This window comes from Ambystoma mexicanum, chromosome 2q (genome assembly GCF_040938575.1).
Source record: "Ambystoma mexicanum isolate Mex_15411 chromosome 2q, UKY_AmexF1_1, whole genome shotgun sequence".
Classification (NCBI taxonomy): Eukaryota; Metazoa; Chordata; class Amphibia; order Caudata; family Ambystomatidae; genus Ambystoma; species Ambystoma mexicanum.
The window spans coordinates 305,029,701-305,049,627 of NC_090924.1; the positions used below are offsets into that span (position 1 = coordinate 305,029,701).

The 19,927-nt window shown below is 47.0% G+C and overlaps 1 protein-coding gene across 2 annotated transcripts in view; it reads right to left on the reverse strand.

The window, feature by feature from the left end:
- CHTF18 (chromosome transmission fidelity factor 18) overlaps positions 1-19,927 on the reverse strand; it is a 1,093,968-nt gene that overhangs the window by 855,463 nt on the left and 218,578 nt on the right. For both annotated transcript variants that reach the window (XM_069647269.1, XM_069647267.1), the window contains exon 12: positions 1,636-1,729. In XM_069647269.1, the coding sequence (XP_069503370.1) occupies positions 1,636-1,729 (94 nt within the window). The remainder of the gene's footprint in view (positions 1-1,635; positions 1,730-19,927) is intronic.

Below are 19,927 nucleotides of genomic sequence, written 5' to 3' on the forward strand. Positions count from 1 at the left end.
GACTCCCTGATCTGGCAATTTTACTCTGCCCTTTCTCTGGCGTTTCCTCACTTACTGATAACCTTTTTTTTTTTTTAACCTAGTTTTGTATTACGGATGGCTACTGGATTTTCCCCTGATGTTTGCTGTTAACCTGTTTTTTTTTACTTTACCTGTTTATTTGGACTACTTACGGATTATCCATTGGTCACTCAGAGTGCTTTGAACTTTGGATGCCTTGCAGTTATCATTGCCTCTTTGCTTTCCCTTAGCGTGCCCTTCCGTTCGGGTGTCAGGTTCCCAACTAACCAAATTGACTACCCCCCATTTTTTCACCACCTCCCTGAAACCTTTTGGAAGTTTGTCAACAACGCTAATCCCGACATTCTATCAAAGAATATTCGCTATAAATTGTTTTTTTTACCACCTATACCTGCTCTTCCCTTTGGCCACTATTCACTGCACCTCAGGTTAATCTGTCATCCATTACCCTATCATACTTATGTACACTGTGTTTGAGATCTGTACTAATACTCGCCTTCATTTCCTTAGAGGCTGGTGGTATTTCTTGCTCTTCCAGGTGAACCACCATCCTGTCCGTATCCGATTGGCTTGGATAGGGTGGTATTTCATAGGGAAGGTCACCCACTTTGAGGAGGCCCATACTGGGCTATCAATATATGATTCAGACCCGACAAATCACACCTACAGCAAACTCCCCAAATATTGCGGCTTACGCGAGTACCTCACAATTCTGCATTTTCTGATTCAAGATTGTGTCTAGATTTTACATTATTTTATATGATTTTCTGTTCAGCACTGGCCCTATCCAGAGGGTCTTGGAGCGCCTTACAAGGTTCAAAAGTTGAAAAGGTGGTAAGTGAAACTAAAGTTACAGAATATTTTCAGGATAGGAAGATTAAAATAGACAAGTGGTAGCAGAGGAGGTGGAAGGGCACAGTGATTTGTGGGGAAACTGGCATGTTGTTGAGGTTCTTCCTGAAAGTGGTGATGGAGTATGCAATGCAGATGTGAAGAGGTAGGGCGCTCCAGGCTCTGAGCGGCCACTGGGGAAATGCTTCTTTTTGTGCGCATGCTAGTTTGCACACTGCAATGTGTAGGAGATGCTAGCTTGCTTGACTGGTGTTTGTGGGCGATAGGTTTGAGTTCTACTTGAAGGTAAGATAGGGTTTTGTGGTAGATGGCTTTGGAAAAAATGCAGAGTACTTTGAAGGCAATTGTCTGGGTTAGGTGGAGAATGAGTCTGGCTACTTACTGTGTTCTGTAAGGCTTGCAGAGGGCGTGGGCGCTGTTTGGGAGTTCAGTGAGGAGGGAACCAGTGCTTGGACTTAAGTGCAGAAATCGTCAAGAGGAAGGATGTGTATGATCTTTCGTAGGAGATGAAGTTGCATGTTTTGGTGACAGCAGCTATGCAGTATGTGATGGAAAGGTGGGAGGGAGTCTATGGTGAAGGGGCGCAGATGAGGAGGTACATTTGACATTTTGAGCATACTCTTGTTCAGTCTATATTTTGAGTAATGGCATTCTGAAAGCCCTGCTCAGTTTCAATGTGTAATGAAGAAAGAGATAAAGAGGGTGGACTAGCAGCAACTGTAATCCTCCACAAGGCAAACAATGTAAACCTTCAAAACAAACCTCATATAACCGTTGGACCAGCCTGGAGGGTAAGGTTTCTGGGAAGTTTAAGATGAACGCTTGTGGCCTCAGCTGCCTCAATGACGGAGCGTACCTGTGAAAATAACCTTTCATTTAATTATTCAGTTCAAAAGCTTTATAATCATTCATGCCACCACAAGCAAATTAATCTGTGTTAGCATGTTAAAGGCTAGGTTCATAAAGACCTATCAAGGGGAGCAACAGTACACCGATTTACAATGGTTTCAGGGATAGAAATCAAATTGAGATTAAAAAAAGAGCAGTTTTGAGTAACGGGTGACCCAACCTCTATGGGCAGACCAGCAGAAGTGTTTCATACAAGCCTCGCCCAAAACAAATGCGTCTACCTCCAAATGAGGGTATGGGATAGCATCACTAGAGGAACATGCAACAGAGGCCATCTCTGGGCAGGCGATAGTGTGTTTAGTGACATAATTCAAGATTCATAAATCTTGATAATGCTTAGCAAAAGGCAAACATTATTAATGAGATGTTATGTAACATATTGCGATGTATACTTATATGCTAAATCTATACTGTGCACAATGAGATGGATATTTAACACCAAGATGTAAATACAGTTTGAGATGCATACATTATGTATTGAAATGTAGACAGATGTGTATATAGAGTACACTTGGATATATACATTATATGTTGAAATACATAACCACGTACACTCTACATGTGACTTGCGAGTCTTAGTACATCTTCTCCAGGGCCTCTTTTCTACCCAACCCCTCTCTTCGGCCAAAAGGCCTTCCTGGTGCAGTTGCTAGGCTTACTCCGGGGCCAAGCTCTGCTGATTGTTGAATGTGGTTTCTATTGTAAAAATACTCTGCATACCTGTCCGCCAGCCAAAACCTCATTATCACTGCAGTGACCATTGCATGTGTTCGTGAGGAAGACATCACTAGTGAACCTAACCCACCCCTGCTGCAGCCCAGGGCAATCAAACTGACCTAAACAGCTTCTTGTGGCAGCCAGCTCTTGTCAATTCCCAAACCAAAAGAAACAAAATAAATTTTGGACTTAAAAATGCTATCTTTTTGTATTGATTCATGGATCTTGAATTCTGTTCCTAACGGCCCCCCCATTGTCATCACCTGCTGCCTAAATAACTGCTTACAAAAAGCTAGTCCACACTTCACAATAAGAAATATAAATCAAACAGAACTGTTCCTAATCAAGCAGAAGTTTTAAAAATCAGCACCTATCTCTGATGGGGAGATACATGTGTAACTTTCAGGCTGGATGTCCCAATCCCAGTAGGTCAGCCTCACAGCCTTTGATCCTTCTGAGGTTGATAAAATAAATTCAGGAAAGCCAACAAGACTAGGCTCTTTGTCTAACAGATCTGCCTGGCAAAGCCATAAGCGGATACCATCACTGTATGCCTCCTTGTAATGCCCAATGTAAGTGTTCACTATGTATTTCATCATTCTGCACTAAGTATTTTTGTGGGGCTGCATTGCTGTAATCCTGAATCATGCCTTCGTATATGTCCTTCACAGCGCCTCAATGACCGAGGGCTGCAGTGCGCTTTATAAATATAAATAAATAAAATTGGGCAATAAGAACACCTGCCATTCGCGCGCTACAAAAACACAAAATCTGCTGCAACAAGCGCTGTATAAAAACCCATTACTGTTGAATAAACATATCAGACTAGATACAAGAATAGCAAAAAAGGCACACAAGTTTTAGGCTTATAAAAACACAAATGTATTTCTTCAAGTGCTGACAAATTATTCAAAAATGACAAAATGCATGAATTTAAACAAATATTTCACATTTGGTGAAAGGTGGAGTTCCAAGTGGCTGGCCTTTGCAGGGAAACAGGAGAAATCTCCATTCTTGTTTGGACAAATGCTCTAAGTGATATGATCATTCTTATTTCACCAAGGTCCTTGCTTCAGTCTTCATTTCTTAGTCTGCCCATTGCATGATTGCATAGGGATAGTGAAGAGCTCAGACAACGTCCTGTCAACAATGGATATACTAGAGTCGTATGTAAGGGTGTGTAAGGAGGAGACTGACACTCAGATGGTATGTTTTGGGCCAAGACTTATTGTAGGAAAATAAAAGAAAACCCTAACTTTCCCTAACTCTAAGAGGGTTTCCCTGCCTGAACTAAATACTAAGGATGTGTCAGAATGTCTAACTAAAAAGTGCACCATCCTGTGTCAAAAACCTATTTTGTTCCCTTACACTTATAAATAAACTAAAGGATTGGTAAGGCTTCTTAATGCAGAAGAGTGGCTCTCTTTCTTCAGAGAGCGGTCCATGGTGATGGGGATGTGGACGGACTATTTCCTGAGAGAATTATCCCTTTCCCAGGTTGCAGTCCCTTTCATAGGTAGAAACAGAACGTTCCATTTTCCAAAGTTCATGAAATTTTGGGGGAGAGGTTCTAGGGGGGGGGGTGACCTCCTGCCCCAGGTTGCTCTTAGGCTCTTTGTCAGAGTTTACTCAAGCTGGGGGAATGACTCCCTTCCACATCCATGTCTTTCTCAGGCTTTTCACAGTGTCAGGGAAATGACCCTCTTCTCCTGGCCCCTCTCAGGGTTCACAATTAGGGGTTTGGTAACAGCCCTGGGTCACTAGGCTGCCAGGTACTGTGACGAAGGAGGGGGTTAGTGATCTCCTTCTCCCTTGGTGGTGGGTCCCAAACCCCTCTTGATTATCTACAGGTTGTCACTGATATTGTTGGGATGCATGACGAGCTCCCATTCCCCCCACCCCCCAAGCGGTTTAGACTGAGAGCAATACACTAAGAGTGCACACACCTAATGGCTCGAGGTGGCAGAGGGAGGAAGTGGTGTATCGAAGGGATAATAGAATCTGCAGGAAATGTAGAATTTGTAGATGTTAGCTAAGTGGCAAAAGTCACACTGAACCACTGCCTTTTTGGAAGTTGGGCACAGTACGGCCAGTACCCAGCACGAAGGAATAATAACTGTAAGAATAATGACCCTCACCCCTGCTCCCACCCCAGGCGAAAGCGTAGGAGAATAGTCTATTAATAACAGAGGCCTTTCTTGACTCAAGCGGTAGGCCCATGCAATCGGAAAGGAATGTGCCAAACTAAGCGCGGGTTGTGCCTGGGTTTGAAGGACAATCTCATGAGAAGAAGGGCAGAGGTCTGAAGCTGCCAAAACATGGATCGCAGATTTAGAGCACCCACGTCCTCAAAATCTCAGCCTTTCCGTGTGAACTACCAGAGGCCCACTATCCAAACTCCTAAATCCCTCGACTGTCGATTCATTAGTGTCCGCTACAGGAAACCCAGGGCGGGGGCAGATGCCAAGGGGATAGCACAAATAGGATGTGCTGTGATTTGAACCGCGAGGTACGTGAGGCGAGAATAACAAATTTAGGCCAACTATGGGAAGGCATTGCAGGGGCACCAGAGGGTCTGAGATCGAACAAAGCTCCTCAAATTTCTGAGGGCTATTCTTGACCTCGTGAGCATCCACTGAGCTCATGTCTAAATTACCAGGTGCACATCACGTAGTCAAAATGTGAAAAGAAAGGTCTGTTCATTTTATGAACGAATAGTGTTGCTCGGGTGTAAACTTATCAAGGCCAAGGTCCACGTGGAAGCTCGACATAAGCAACAGATGCCAATCTGGTGGTCAATAAGGGGCCGACTGCATGTACATAGGTGCTCCACCATTAATAATGATGCAAGGATACTGTATACTGTTTTCGTCACAAGTGAAGTTGTAGTGCCTTAAAATGCTCAGTCTGCTTTGACCTAACCATTGTGCTCCATTGCAGCAGGGTTTGAATGCTTCTGCTTAGGTGTAGAATTATTTTTGGAAGTAAAGAACTGTTATCCTTGCAAAAGGTGTGTCAAGCATTTTTCCCAAGAAGGTTGCAATTATTCCGTGTCTAGTTGTCAGGAGGTCTGCCACCAAAATTTGGTAACCCTAATGTGATCCCAGATTTTCCAGAGACAGAGGCTCCCTGGCTGCACTTCTGGAGTGGCCACGCCTACCTGCAGCAACCAGTCCCTTGTGCACAATCTGGAGTTTTTTAAAGGAGCCGTGTTGCCAGAATTCCTGTCTGTTCTTTGGAGTGGGGTGCAGCTCTAGGATGTTGCAGGGCGTTGACAGGACCCCGTGACAGAGGAACTCGGGAGTACGAACAGGCGTAAGTGCACCTTTTGAAGGAGAAAAGATGGTGGGAAGAGAAAAACAGGGGACGGGGGAGATATGTGTGGTTGTGGCTGTTGAAGAGCAGAAAAGCGATGTAAGTGGTGCATTTGAGTGGGTGAAAAGAGCACATAGTGGTTTGTGTTATTATTATTATTATCATCATGGAATACAAGGATAAAGGAGTGCAGGAGCATTTCCGAGTAAGGGAGGATGACGGCGCTGCATTTTAGGGAGATAAAGTAAAGGAAAAAGGGTAGAGGCTCCGTATATTTAGACGGCCTGGGATCTCTGCACCCGATATAAAGTGGGTGTTGGAATGACACAAAGCTGTTTTTGTGTTTTATTGATTTTGGTGTTCTGTTGTATTTTTTCGATTTTATTGTTCGTTTTGACTGGACGAAGGAGGGGTCCGTGAAGTTGATGGTGTGGTGCAAGGTGCGTAGGATGCTTGGTGAGCATGGTGGATGGTGTAGAAAGTGTTGATGTGAAGAGTGACTGGAGAAAAAGAAGGGGGGGCACAGGGGAACAAGTAGGAGTGTTGAAGTTGACTGAGGGGAGACAGGAAAAGAGTAGTTTCTTACCTGTAACTCCATTTCTCCAGGAAACCTCTGTGACTTTAACTTAGCATTTTTCTATCGAAAACGTTGACACTGTCCCATCAACGTCCTTCTTGGGCGCTTTAGTCCCGACCAGTAGGACGTCTGGCATAAACAGACCTACCCCTGCGGCCTCCCTTCAGATTTTAACCTCCAAAGTAGAGGGAACCTGAAATCAGGTTTGTGTGCAGGGGAGGCTGGCGGGCACATGTGAATCCATGAAAGATACCAACAGCTTTGGATCTTTCATGGATTCACATACTGTGAATAGATTACATAGCAGTACAACCAATGTGTGGCGGTGTGTCACAGGCAAACCAATAAAACAGTACTTAATCACATACACGAGGCAACAAACCCAGCAATTGATATAGCACATAGAAAAAACCCTGAAGCTGCGGGGCTTATATTATTGAAACAGGCGTTGGATGACTGCACGCCCCACCTGCACATCTTCCACATGCTGCTGACCCAGACAGTAATGCCTGGTGAAGGTATGAGGCACCGCCCAGGAGGTTGCCAGACAAATGTCCACCAGCGGTATCCCAGACCACAAACCCGCTGAAGACACTGGACCGCATATAATGAGCCCTCGGAGTCCCCCTCAAAGGCTTGCCAGCTTTAGTGTGACAAAACGAGATTGTAGAGGAAACCCAGAGGGAAAGTCCTTGTTTGGAGATGGCCTGCCCCTTGTTGGACGGCCCATAAACCACAAACAGCTGCCATGACTTCCTGAAGTCCTGCGTTCGATTCAGATAAAACTTCAGGGCCCTCTTTACATCCAGAGAATGTAGGGCCCTTGCCGCTGGCGTGAATGCATTAGCAAAAAACGAGGGTACGTCCAAAGGCTCAACCCCAGGATGACCCTTGCACCACTTACAGAATTTCGTCCCTTTAGGACCATACGAGACATTTGTGGAAGGCGCTCTTGCTGCCTCCAAAATTTCTCGACACTCTCGGGGTATACCTAAATGACCGAACTCGGGAGTGGTCAGGAGCCACACCGCCAGGCTGAGAGACGCTGGATCGTGATGCCACACTCTGCCGTCATCCTGACACAGGAGAGCCAGATCTGCTCCCAACTGAATCAGCACTTCCATCGCCAGATGAAGGAGATCGAAAAACACGTCTGGCTGGGCCAGAACGGGGCCACCAGAATCACTCGTCACTGGTACCTCCGAATCCACTGAATGGTCCTCCGAATGAGCGGGAACGGGGGAAACACATACGCGAAGAGACCCGTCCATGGGAACGAAAACGTGTCCCTTAATGACTCGAGATGAGCCCCTCTGCTGGCGAACTCCAGACACAGCTTGTTTTCCCTTGTAGCAAACAGATCCAACAGAGGATGCCGCCATCACCAGAAGATCCTCGTCGCCCGCTGCTCCTTCAGCCTCCACTTGTGCAGCTGACTGGTGTCCCTGCTAAGCCTGTCCGCTTCAACATTCAGAACTCCGGGTAGATGGAAAGCGACAATGCTTATCCCTTGAGCAAGAGCCCAATGCCAAACGTCCTGCGCCTCCCACGACAGGAGTCTGGAATGTGTGCCCCCTGCTTCCTTAAATAGAACATCGTGGTGGTATTGTCCGTTAACACCCTCACCACCGACTCATGGAGGCGCGGAAGAAATGACTTCAGGGCCCAGTGCAACACCCTCAACTCGAGTACATTGATATGTAACAGTCTCCACCCGAGACCACAGGCCCTGCACCTGTGAACCGTTTAGGTGTGCCCCCACCCTACCTGGGAGGCGTCTGCTACGATCGTAAACTGGAACTCCGGCGCCAGCAAGGGCATGCCCCTTACAAGATTGGTCATGCATGTCCACCAGTGAAGGGCGTCCACCAAGCCTTAGTTGACCACCAACTTGTCTGACCACAATCCTGGTCTTCCAGACCATCTGTCTGCGAGAAACTCCTGCACCGGCCTCATGAACAGGCGGCAATTGGGAAGAAGAGGGATACACGATGCCATGGCCCCCAACAGCGACATGTAACCTAGAACCAAGAGCACTTTGCCCTCTTTCCACCCGCTTGCCTTGGTCCACAACTTTTCCACACGCTCACTGGAAGGCCTCACCAGATTTTGACGGGTAAGAAACTGCACCCTTAGACACACCAACTCTCTGGACAGCGTCAAATATCATTTTTAGAAGTTGACGGCGAATCCCAGCCGTTGCAAAAGCCTCATGGTCGCCATGAGACACTCTCGTGCCCTTCCCTGTGACGAACCCCTCAACAACCAATCGTTCAGGTAGGGGAACACATGATGACCCTCCCTCAGGAGGAAAGCCGCCACCGGCATCAGACATTTTCTGAACATCCTGGGGGACGACTTGAGGCCAAACGGAAGGGCCTGAAACCGGTAGTGTTCCTCTCCGACCACAAAACGCAGGAACTTGCGGTGCTTCTGCCGCATAGGGATGTGAAAAAAGGCATCCTGCAGATCCAACGACGCCAGGAACTCACCCGGCTGCACCGAACGGATGACATTTTGAAGGGTGACCATCTTGAACTTCAGGCGTTGCAGAGTCTTGTTCAACGCCCGAAGATCTAGAATAGGCCTCCACTTGCCGTTGGACTTCTTAACAACAAAGTACCGGGAGTAAACCCCTTGGCCCCGTTCCGCAACCGGAACTGGTTCTATCGCCCCTGTTTCTAGCATGAGAACCACCTCCTGGCGCAGGATTGGAAGATGCGGCTGCAGCCCATGCACAGGCGGAATAGGGACCGGAGGATGCTGGAACTCCAATGAGTGGCCAAGACACACAGTGTCTAGCACCCAGCGATCTGAGGATTTCTTCCGCCACTGGTCGACGTGGATGGCGACCCTGGCCCCCAGAAAATGTTGTCCATATGGCAGTCATTGTTGAGCTTTAGTTTGCCACCCTTTGAGCCGCAGAGGACTGCAAACTCTTCTTTCGCTGAGCTTTGAAGTCCCGGCCCCTCTGCGCCAACTGGACAGATCGCGGATACCCTTTAGATGAGTAGCTGGAGCACCCATAACCTTGATCTCTGGTGGAAGCAAACCAGGCATTCCCTGAGGCTCCATGGAAAGCTCGAAAGGAGCGAAAAGAGCGACCACCTTGCAAGGAAACCAAGGATTTAGCGGTTTCCGTATCCTCTTTCATCCCGTTCAGGGTCTCATCAATTTTCTCGTTGAACAAGTGTTCGCCCTCACAGGGCATGTCGATGACCTTCTATTGGACATCTGGGCAAAAGTCAGTGCACTTCAACCAGGCCTGCCGTCGGAGCACCACTCCATTATTAATCTGTTTAAAACCTGACTCCGCCAGGTCCACAGAAATATTGATGCTGTGGTTGGAGGCCTCCTCCACCTCTCGAACCAACAGCATTGCTTCCTTTTGGTGTTGCTGCGGCAGAGGTTCAAGGATCGGGGCCAGCCGATGCCACATTTCACAATCATATCAGCCATAATCGCCAAGGAATTTGCAGCCTTCACAGTCGTAGCCCCTACCGTCAAGACTTTCTTTCCAAAAGCATCCTGCTTCCTGGCCTCACTCCCTGGAGGCGTAACATTTATGTTGGCTTCTGGCCTTACGGCTGGCAGCCCCCGACACCACTGACTCAGGTGTGGGCTGCGACACCAGGCATCTAGGGGTAGACTCCGAAGCCTTGAACTTCTTTTCAAGGCAATCTTTCACAGTCAGTTCTGCATCATGCGCAGGCCCTCCTGCCAGACATGGTCGAGAATCGGCACCGAGAAGACCGCCTTATTCCGCTTGCCCATATGGTCAAATAGGTAGCAGTCCTTACGTTCCTCTTCAGGCGCCAGCCCAAACTTCAGACATGCTTTCGACATCATGGAGTGGAATGCCCAAATAACATCCAGAGGCGAGTGTTGAGCCGGACTATGGGGCTGCTCCACCTCCCCATCCCATGCGTCATCCTTCAGTAGATAGGGTGTCGCACGGAGCACTCTCAGGATCCAATTCAGGTAGCTCGCCCTCTTCAGGATTAGACCGTGGATGGCCCATCTCCACCGGAAACGGTGCCAGAGGAGACTTCCTAGGTGCCTCAATTGGCAACCCCTCGACTAACGGCACCGACAGACCCGGAGGAGGAGGCAACCTCGCATCCAGTTGCCCCAACAAAAATTGAAGCGTAGACAGCTCTTGCAACGACAGCAGAGATTGTGGGTTAACCAACGGATAGAGGGGCGGCCAAGCCCCCATCCCACTCGACGTCGAAGGCCTCTCACAATGCAGACCCAGAGCTGACTGGTCAAACACCGGCTCCTGTTCCTCCTCCATTCCTGAAGAAACAGAAAACGTAGCTGGATCTTGCTGCAAAGTGTTCTCAGGAAGGATGGACTCTAAGACGGCGGACTGCCACGCCCCACCTGTCGTCAACATCCCTTCCGATTCCATCTGTGACGACGACAACAGCAGCGGGCCACCATCCATCAGAGTCATGGATGGTGCAGATGACGCCACAGTCAACGACGGGACCATAGATGATAGCACTATGTCAACGACAGAACAACCGTCGATTAGTTTGTCGTTGGAACCACGTCCCGTGGCTTCGATTTCACCAGAGAACCAGACTTTTTGGAAGAAGCGGAATGGTGCTTCAAAGACTCCGGGCTGGACTAAGACTTGTGATGGTCTCTGGACAACGAGTGCTTCGACAAAGACTCCTTTGGCTTTGCCATGTCTTTCTCCTACACTGTAGACTTCTCAGGCCTACCACCAGACCCCTTGGACTTGTCCGGCCGACCATGTTTGGACAACGAAGACCCACTCGGCTTCGAATGATGCGGCCTTGACGAAGACTTGCTGCCTTTCCGCAACTCCGAAGCAGGCAATGCGGCCCGATACTTCTTAGTGGGGGGTTCTGCCGACGCAGCTAGGCGATGCTCCGTAGACTTTTCCGCTCTTCCTGGAGATTGGCTACCCCGGGCTCAACCCATCTGAGAAGCCGGGTACGTACCCTCATTGAGCCAACATATGAGCCGTCGATTACAGTCTTTCAAGGTCTTCTGCGAAAACCCCTGACATATCTCACAGGTATCTGCCGAGTGATGGGGGATGGGAGACAGTAAAGACAGTCCATATCACCATCCCCTTCGTACACCGTCATGCCGCAGGTAGCACAAGGCCGCAAAAAGAGACTTCCTTCTGGGATACAGACTACATCCTAGCCCACAAACCAAAAGCATGTGCAAAAACACAAAGAAACACAAGGTGATCCTAACAGTTTAGAGACGGTTGAAATCTGAAGGGAAGCCGCGGGGACGGGGCTATTTATATCAGACGTCCTATTGGTGGGGCCTAAAGCGCCCAAGAAGGACGTTGACAGGACACTAAAGTGTTGAAGTTTTCCATAGGAAAAGCGAAGTTAAAGCTACCAAGGTTTCCCAGCCCGACGACGGGGAAATATTCATAGCATGTGAATCCATGAAAGATACAATGCTGGAGAAGGTATGAGGAATTGGTAGAGCGGCTCTCTGACAGACAAGTACATTCTTTGAGCATAAAAAGGATAAGAGGGGCGGCACCGAAGGTGGCGCAGAGTGCCTGCCAGAATATATGTCTACTGCCTTGCCTCTGTACAAGGAGATATAGTGGGTAGTGCCCAATATTTTTGGTAAAGGGGGATTAGGCTGCAAAAGGGACAGAATAAGTAAATACAAAGGAAAACAACAGCCTAATTACTGCTCTCTTAGTCCACCAACTAGACCGGAGGGTGGGGTGTATAGTACATTATCTTTTACATAGATTAAAGCACAAGTATGTGATCATGCCAAAGTCTTTAGCACATTAAAACAAATTTTATTCATTTGCACACCGTTTTGTTATAATAAAAAACAACAGGAACACATGGATTTCATTCAAATGAGTGCTTTCCACAAGGCACAATGCAAAAATATAAACATTGAACTCAGTTAGTCTCAAAAGCCGAATGTAGGGCACCAAATAGAGTGGGGTTAGTACGTGACAGAATATCATCATTTTTGTCATATCACAGCAGTTTCCTTTCACAGGAAACCTTAATGGTGGGAGACAGATATTGTAGTCTCAATTTTGACTAGACAGATTTGTGTCTAAGGGATGTCTACATATGTTTCGGCTAAAGTCACATTTCGACACCAGCTGAAACATATGTAGACCTCCTTTAGACACAAAAATCTGTCTAGTCAAAACCCTTCTGTCACGTACTAACACCACTCTATTTGGTGCCCTACAATGGGCTTTTGGGTACACCAAGTCCATGTATGTCCCCCCGCCTGCCACTGCCCAGACCCCACCACAAGCCCCATATCAAAATATTCCTAATACTATGCCCAGCAAAACCCAACCAAAGGGGGGCTATTGATACAAAACCCCAAGAAGTTAGAAGACGCTCTAAAAGCAGTGCAGAAGAGCTGGCTCAATTCAGAATAGAGAAGAGGGAGGGGCAGAAAGCATTATGTGGACTGGATGAGTGGAGAGCAGGAGACATTTTGTTAAGGACTGATAGCAAAGTGTAAGGATGTACATTTGGAAAAGGAGGATAAGTGGATTGGAAGACAGCAAACAGGAAGTTTGGATTACGGGATAGTGAGGAAGACGAGATGGGTGGAGACCCAGGAGAGGAAGAGCGGGACACAGTGGACAAGGTGGGGGTAGGAAAGGCCCCGTCCACCATATCACTGCGAGTTGAAAGCTTATGGGGGCCCAGATTGCGGAACAGAAACGGGCGCATAGCAGTGGCTAAAGGGAGGGGTGTGGAGAAGACACCAAGGAAGGAGACAGTGACACAGTTCCCCTTATTGCACAAATGGTCGGGAAGGGCATTGTATAGTCTGTGGCCACAGATGAACACAAAGAATCTAAGAAAAAGTTTACCATCCCTTACTGCTGGTGCAGGTAAATGGATTTACGCATTTGAGAAACAAATGGCAGGGGTTACCCTTGGCTTTGGGGGGGATCTAAAGAGCTTATTTGTTGCAATTCTGAGAGAACAGGCAGATGGCATTTGGGTCAAGGTGGAGTATCCGGGTGTACGACTAGGGGTTGCTATTTATGAAGGTGCCCACTTCAATGATAGAGCCCAGGTGTGGACGGCCTTGCGCCACACATATCCTGACACGTTCGATCTCCTATCGATTATACAGCGGACAATAGGAGACAATAAAGACCACCACCCTGTATATTTTACAGACCCAAGAAATGTGGAGGGCTGAAACAGGAGAATCATGTAATCAGTCAATTCCATTCTTTTATTTTGTGGTTAAGAGAGGACTCGCTACGGAGGTACAAAAGAGGTACTTTCTCTGCCTTTTCTTCAAATCTCTCCATGGTCTTGCTTCCCCTGATCTCTCCTCCCTCCTCTCTTTCTACTCTCCTTCCCGTTCCCTTCGTTCAGCTGACCATTTCCTTCTCAATGTACCCCTGTCCCCTTGTGCCCCCTCCCGTTTCCGCTCCTTCCAACTTCTAGCTCTCCTGCACTGGAACTCCCTACCCCCTCGCAATCCGCTCTACCCCTACCTTCTCCTCATTCTGCATCTCCCTTAAATCTCTCCTTCTTGAAACCCTTTCCCCTTCCTGCTTCCCCTCCTTCCTTATCTTTCCCCTTGAATATCTTCCTCCTCTCCCCTACCCCCCCACTCTCACCTTTTCCCCTCCCCTCCTACTTCTCCTCCCTATCCCTCTCCCTCCCACACAGTCCTACTCCACTACTCTGCCTATTCCATCCAGTTAATTGCTTTTTTTGCCGTTTTGTTGATTGATTCACATTGTAATTTGCTTCTATCGTTATGTTTTATGTATTAAGTTGTTCTATTGTGCAGCGCTTTGGTGTAAAGCACTATATAAACAAATAAATACAAAAGGAAATGGCCAAAATAGTGGGCATAGAGGCAAAGGGGTCAGCAGAGATTCAATTTATTATTACACATCATTGTAAACGGTTGAGAGAAAAGGAGACTAAACAGCCCATTGACTTCTGTCAGAAGAAGCAAAACTAGTGCAAAAGAAATTAGCAAAGATACCAGTGGAAGGGCCCATGATTGCTGCATTACACCATCCAAAGACAAGACAGGCAGACATGAGAACAGCCCCTACATGGATACGACTGGAACGGTGGGTTTCAACCTCAATACCAAGGATGGCCCCCGGCAGGGAGCCCACATGGAAGGGTGGATTTGTGGGCCCTCTGGGAGGATTGGGGGGCATGGGGCCAGGGGTTGGGGGGGAAATATGGGGCAATATTGGACATGTGGGAAATGGGCCATTTTCCGTGAGAGTGCAGAAGTAGGATTGGTGGAGATAGGCCCCCTATCAAATACCATATGCCCCCGGTCCCGCAGTGGCTCAGTACAGAGCACAACAACTTCCTGCCCAAGCAGCCCCGCTCCTGACTTTCCCACAGCTGCAGGCTCCCACCACCAACAGTGAAGCAGCATACGTGGAACACACCACCCCCTCCTAAGTACCCCAGATACCCAACAGCAATGTGGTCCCCAATGGTACAGTCACCTATTACCAGAGAGCGAGCGTGCTGGTGGCAACCCTTTTATCTTTCATGTGACTAACACCTATCCAGATTAGGCCAGCCCACAGAGTTCTTGCATGTCCAGTCCTGTCCCTCACTGCAGACCAAGAAAAGGAACCCTTGGTGGGTGTAGAGATTGGAGATAAACCCTTTATTTTCATGGTGGACACTAGCGCCACTAAATCATGCATCAAGGAGGGACGCTTTCTTTTATCAGGTGAAATCATGGACACGCAGGCCTTCTCTCGGGCAGTGAAATTGCCAAAATAGTGGGCAATTGGAAGAATTGGCTAGCAAGGTGGTAGGCAAGACAGTGCAAGCTCCCCTGTTTTAGGTAATCTCCCTTGTCAAACTATTGGGACAAGATGTGCTCAGTAAAGCTCAATGTAACCATCTGATTTACAGTAAGTGGAATAGTGTGTTCCACCCCAAGGATGTGCCACATAAGAGCCATGGTGATTATTCATGCCATAGGAAGTGAGCTGCTAGCTCGAGGTGCCGATGCACCCAGGCGTATTTGTCAATGGCGTGACAGTGTTGTTGCACGCAATCCCAAGTAAAGGGAATGGGTGGTGGAGAATACCTTGCAACTTTATCTTTAGAACTGCAGTACCTCAAGAGCAAGTTGGAGGGACGATCCTCATGCTAGACATTGAAAGAGTGTTGGTGTCAAAGACTAACATTATTTTGATAGCAATAGACCCAGCTGGAACACAGCGCCATACAGGGTTGTGCATTGATCTGACCAAGCCGTTAAAGCAATTGACTGATGAATCAGCTGTTTGAAGACAGGGACGAAGGGGAGATAGTTATGGCACTACGTGTTCCTTGTGAAATTATGGTCCTTTATCGTCAAGTTTTGTGTCCCATGTTCGTGGTAGGAAGTGTTCCCTCATTTGTTCAAGGAAATTTGGCCCAGGTACCTGACGTTTTGTGGACAACTAACGCCCATGACATGTGTTGCCCCAATATGTATCCCCCTCAAACCAGGAGACACAGTGTTACCCCGGGTTAAGCAATATCCACTATCAAAGGAAGCGGCGGAAGGGATAAATAATACCATCAATGCACTCTTACACCCAAGGTATTATTGTACATTCCAATTTTCCCTGTAACACGACCATAAACCCTATTAAAAAAATCAAACGGGTCTAGTTGGAGGATAATTCAGGATTTGCACCCTCTGAATGATATATTACAGGCAGAATTTCCAGTTGCCCCGAACTCCGCCACAATATTGCCCACAACAGCTACCCACTTCACGGTCATCGATCTAAAAAATGCGTTTCTCTGTGCCACTGCACTATACCCAATGTTTTACCGCGTGTACCCATGACGAGATGAGATTCCAACATATAAGGCTGCCCCAGGTGTATTGAGAGTCACCTAGCATTTTTAACAGGGTGCTGCATGTAGATTTAGGCAACATACTTGTTCCCAGTACCATTATCCAGTACGTGGATGATTTGCTAGTGTGCAGTACCAGTGAGCAACAGTGCAGAACAGATTCTATAACTCTTCTGCAACTACTAGCTGACAAGGGTTACAAAACGGACAGAGCAAAATGGCAGTATTGCCAACAAGAAGTATTGTACTTAGGGTAGCTAATTTCTGTTAACAGTAAACGAATAACACCTGATCGCATCACTTCCGTGTATGGCCAACCACAGTGAAAGACATTTCGGGGATTATGTAACTATTGCAGAGTCTAGGTTTTATTTATTACACCATATATACATTGCTGCAGGCGCTCAAAGATGGCCAAAGGGCGAAAACAAGTATTCAGTGGACAGAAGAGATGGCCACTAGTTTCAACAAGCTGAAGGAAGTGATTACCACAGCACCAGTGTTAGCGACCCCTAATTACTCCCAAGACTTTTACCTTTTTTCACACTCTAATGACCAATGATGACAGTTGTGTTAACAGAAAAAAGCACAATGGGCCACAAGCCCCTCGCATATTACAGCGGTATACTCTACTTGGTCACACAGGGCCAATTCACAAGTGACCAAGTGATTGCTGCTGCTGCTTTTGCTATAGAGAATTCTGCAACGATTAATATGGGGTGTTCAATAATTCTGTTAGTGGAACACGTGCCTTTGGCTCTCTTGGAAAGGTCTAAATCCACGCTCACTAGACAGCGAGAATCCGCATATGAGATTATCTTGTCAAGCCCCGACATCTGCATAATACGATGTAAAACAGTGAATCCTGCAACCTTTTTGACTAAATCCATCACTGACAATGACACAGTTCTTAACTGCACCACCTACAAAGGGCCAGATGACACTCCCAAAGAATTTGATGATGTCCCAGATGAAGGAGGGGTGTTTTTGTTGATGGGTGGGCCACCATTGATCAAGAGACAGGTTAAAGAAACACGGGTGCGGCTGTGCTTCGTTTATTAGATGGCGAATACGAAACCCTACTACAAAAAAGATTACCCATGCATTATTCAGCAGAGGTGGCCAATTGGAGATAGAATCACTTGAAGCGTCTCAAGGGTGTAGAGTGACCATCTACACCGATTTAGCATACATCGCCCCCACCGTGCATTCCGGTTTATCACGATGGAAAAGGAGGGGATTTTAAAGAGCAGATGGGTCCCCAGTGCAGCATGGCGCCCTACTGAACAGACTAATATACGCCCTATCTCTGCCTATGTTAGTAGCAGTGGTGAAGTGCGCCGCCCATAACACCCCAGATACAATTCCTCTCGGAAACGCGGCAGCGAACCCAGCGGCCAAACATGCAGCGTATTTACCCATATTGAGTATCCAGGAGTTGCAAGTATGTAAGTGCAGTTTTCCCCACCATATATGTCCTTACCAACCATTGAGATAATTGAGTTACAGAGGCGGGTTCCCCAGGAAGAGAAATTGTTGTGGCAAAATCGACGATGTGTGCAATTCCCTACTGACTTATTGTGGAGGCAAAGTATTACAGGGAAGGTGGTTATGCCACATGAGTTGATGGTTGTTGCATTTGAGCAACTGAAATATCCTTGTCATGTTTCCAAACAACATATTGCTGCAGAGATTCAGGAGGACTAGTTTGTCCCCAACCGGCAAGAAATGCTGAATGTGTTTATTTTTAACTGCACTATGTGCCGGAGTTACAATACTGGGCAAACACTCCAGACAATATGAGGCACTGTGCCCCGCTCTACTGGGTAGTTCCGGGAGCTCCATATGGACTACACTGACATGGGAGAATGGTGCAACACATATTGGTATCTTATCGTGGTGGTAAGCCCTTTCTCCCGTTGGGTCGAGACTGGTCCTTGTACACATTGAGATGCTAAATCGGCCGCCAAGTTCTTGTTGAGAGAGGTATTTCCTCGATGGGCTGTGTGCGACATTAAAATCTGATAATGGCACGCACTTCTTTAATGAGCTATTCAAGGAGATAACGGCACTATTGTGCATAAAGCATAACATGTTCAATTTAGCACCCGTAGGGCAACAGTGTAGAGGAACAGAGCAATGGTACGTTGAAAGCAACATTTTCCAAATTGTGCGTTACCCTCAGGAAAATCTTGGTACATTGTTTGCCCTTGGCCCTGTTTAGCATGAGAACACATCCCTATAAGGATTGATGACGGGTCGGCATATGTACACGCTTAGATCACCTATCAGAAGTGCCTCTGATACTCTGATGCTCACGTGGGGATTAGTTTATACAGTACTTATCAATTTTGATGCGCTCAATCAAAATGATCTCTCAGCAGATGGCACCACGAGGGGCAGAAGAAGAAACCAGCGCTGCACTGGAACATGCAAGCTTGCCACCTCTTCAGTTGGGACCTGGAGATTCCATTTACATTAGAAACATTGCACGCAGGTGGAGCGAGCCCAGATATAACGGTCCCATCACCATCGTGTATGCAACTCCATTTGCGGTCAAGGTAAAGGAGCTGCGCTACTGGGTGTACCCATCAGATGTCCGACATGCCCCTCATACCGCTCCCTTCTCTTCTAAAATCGTACCAATACCTGCTGACAAATAGTACTGTTTTCATTCAGTTTGCATACAGTGCTGTTTAAACTTCAACACTCTGGTACAAACAAAAATAACTGGAAAAAGGACATGCGTTTTGTTTTTCTAGCACAACAAATACACCTCACCAACTCAGCTAACATTCAGTGTACTCAAGTACCCACCAACAGTAGTTTTTAGTAGTATTAATATTTCTTGACATCATTTTGAGTATTATTACTACGTGAGTTTCTTTTTCTGCAAGGTCACAAATGTACAGCACTTTCAAACAAGTAATTATGCAGTGTCACTCCCATTACAATTGTGTGATGCATTGAAAAGTGATAACAGTTTTAGGTTTTTTTCTTTACGTTAACAGTTTATATAATTTTATAGGGGGGAGACATATAAAGAGGGGGTGTGATAGATGGAATAGCCGGGAATGTTTGCATGCAAGTGTAGATGTAGAACGGAAAGTAACAATTGACACATATTCTGGAACAGTACTCAATTTGCAATTAAGTAGTACTGTTATAGGGTAACATAGAAGTAAAAGAGAAATGGAAACCAGAAGGAAATTTGAGGAACACAGAGGCCTTGGTTTAGACATGATGGAGGACGTGCACCATCCTGAATTTAGTAATATGTGGTACAACGACATGCCCTCAGTGGGGAAAGAGGGGAAATGGGAGTTGCTATGTGTGCTCCCCGATCCCCCATGCATTGGGGCACCTAACAGGTTAGTACCCCAAGAAACATGATCATTAGACGCTCAGTGCTTAGTCCATCTAGCGTTATGTCGAGTGCAAAGCTTGTTCCAGGTGCAGAAAGACAGAAAAATGTGCCGAAAACAAAGGCCTGCAGTGCATGCCGCGACCACTCAAAGATGGATGGTGTACTGTTTGTATATAACTGATGGGAAGAAAGTGGTTAGTGGCACAGCTGGAGGCTTGGTGCTGTTTGACGAAGAGGTCATATGGGAAGTAAACAACCTGTGTCAAGAGATATTGATAGCACGCGTTTCCAAACTAACAG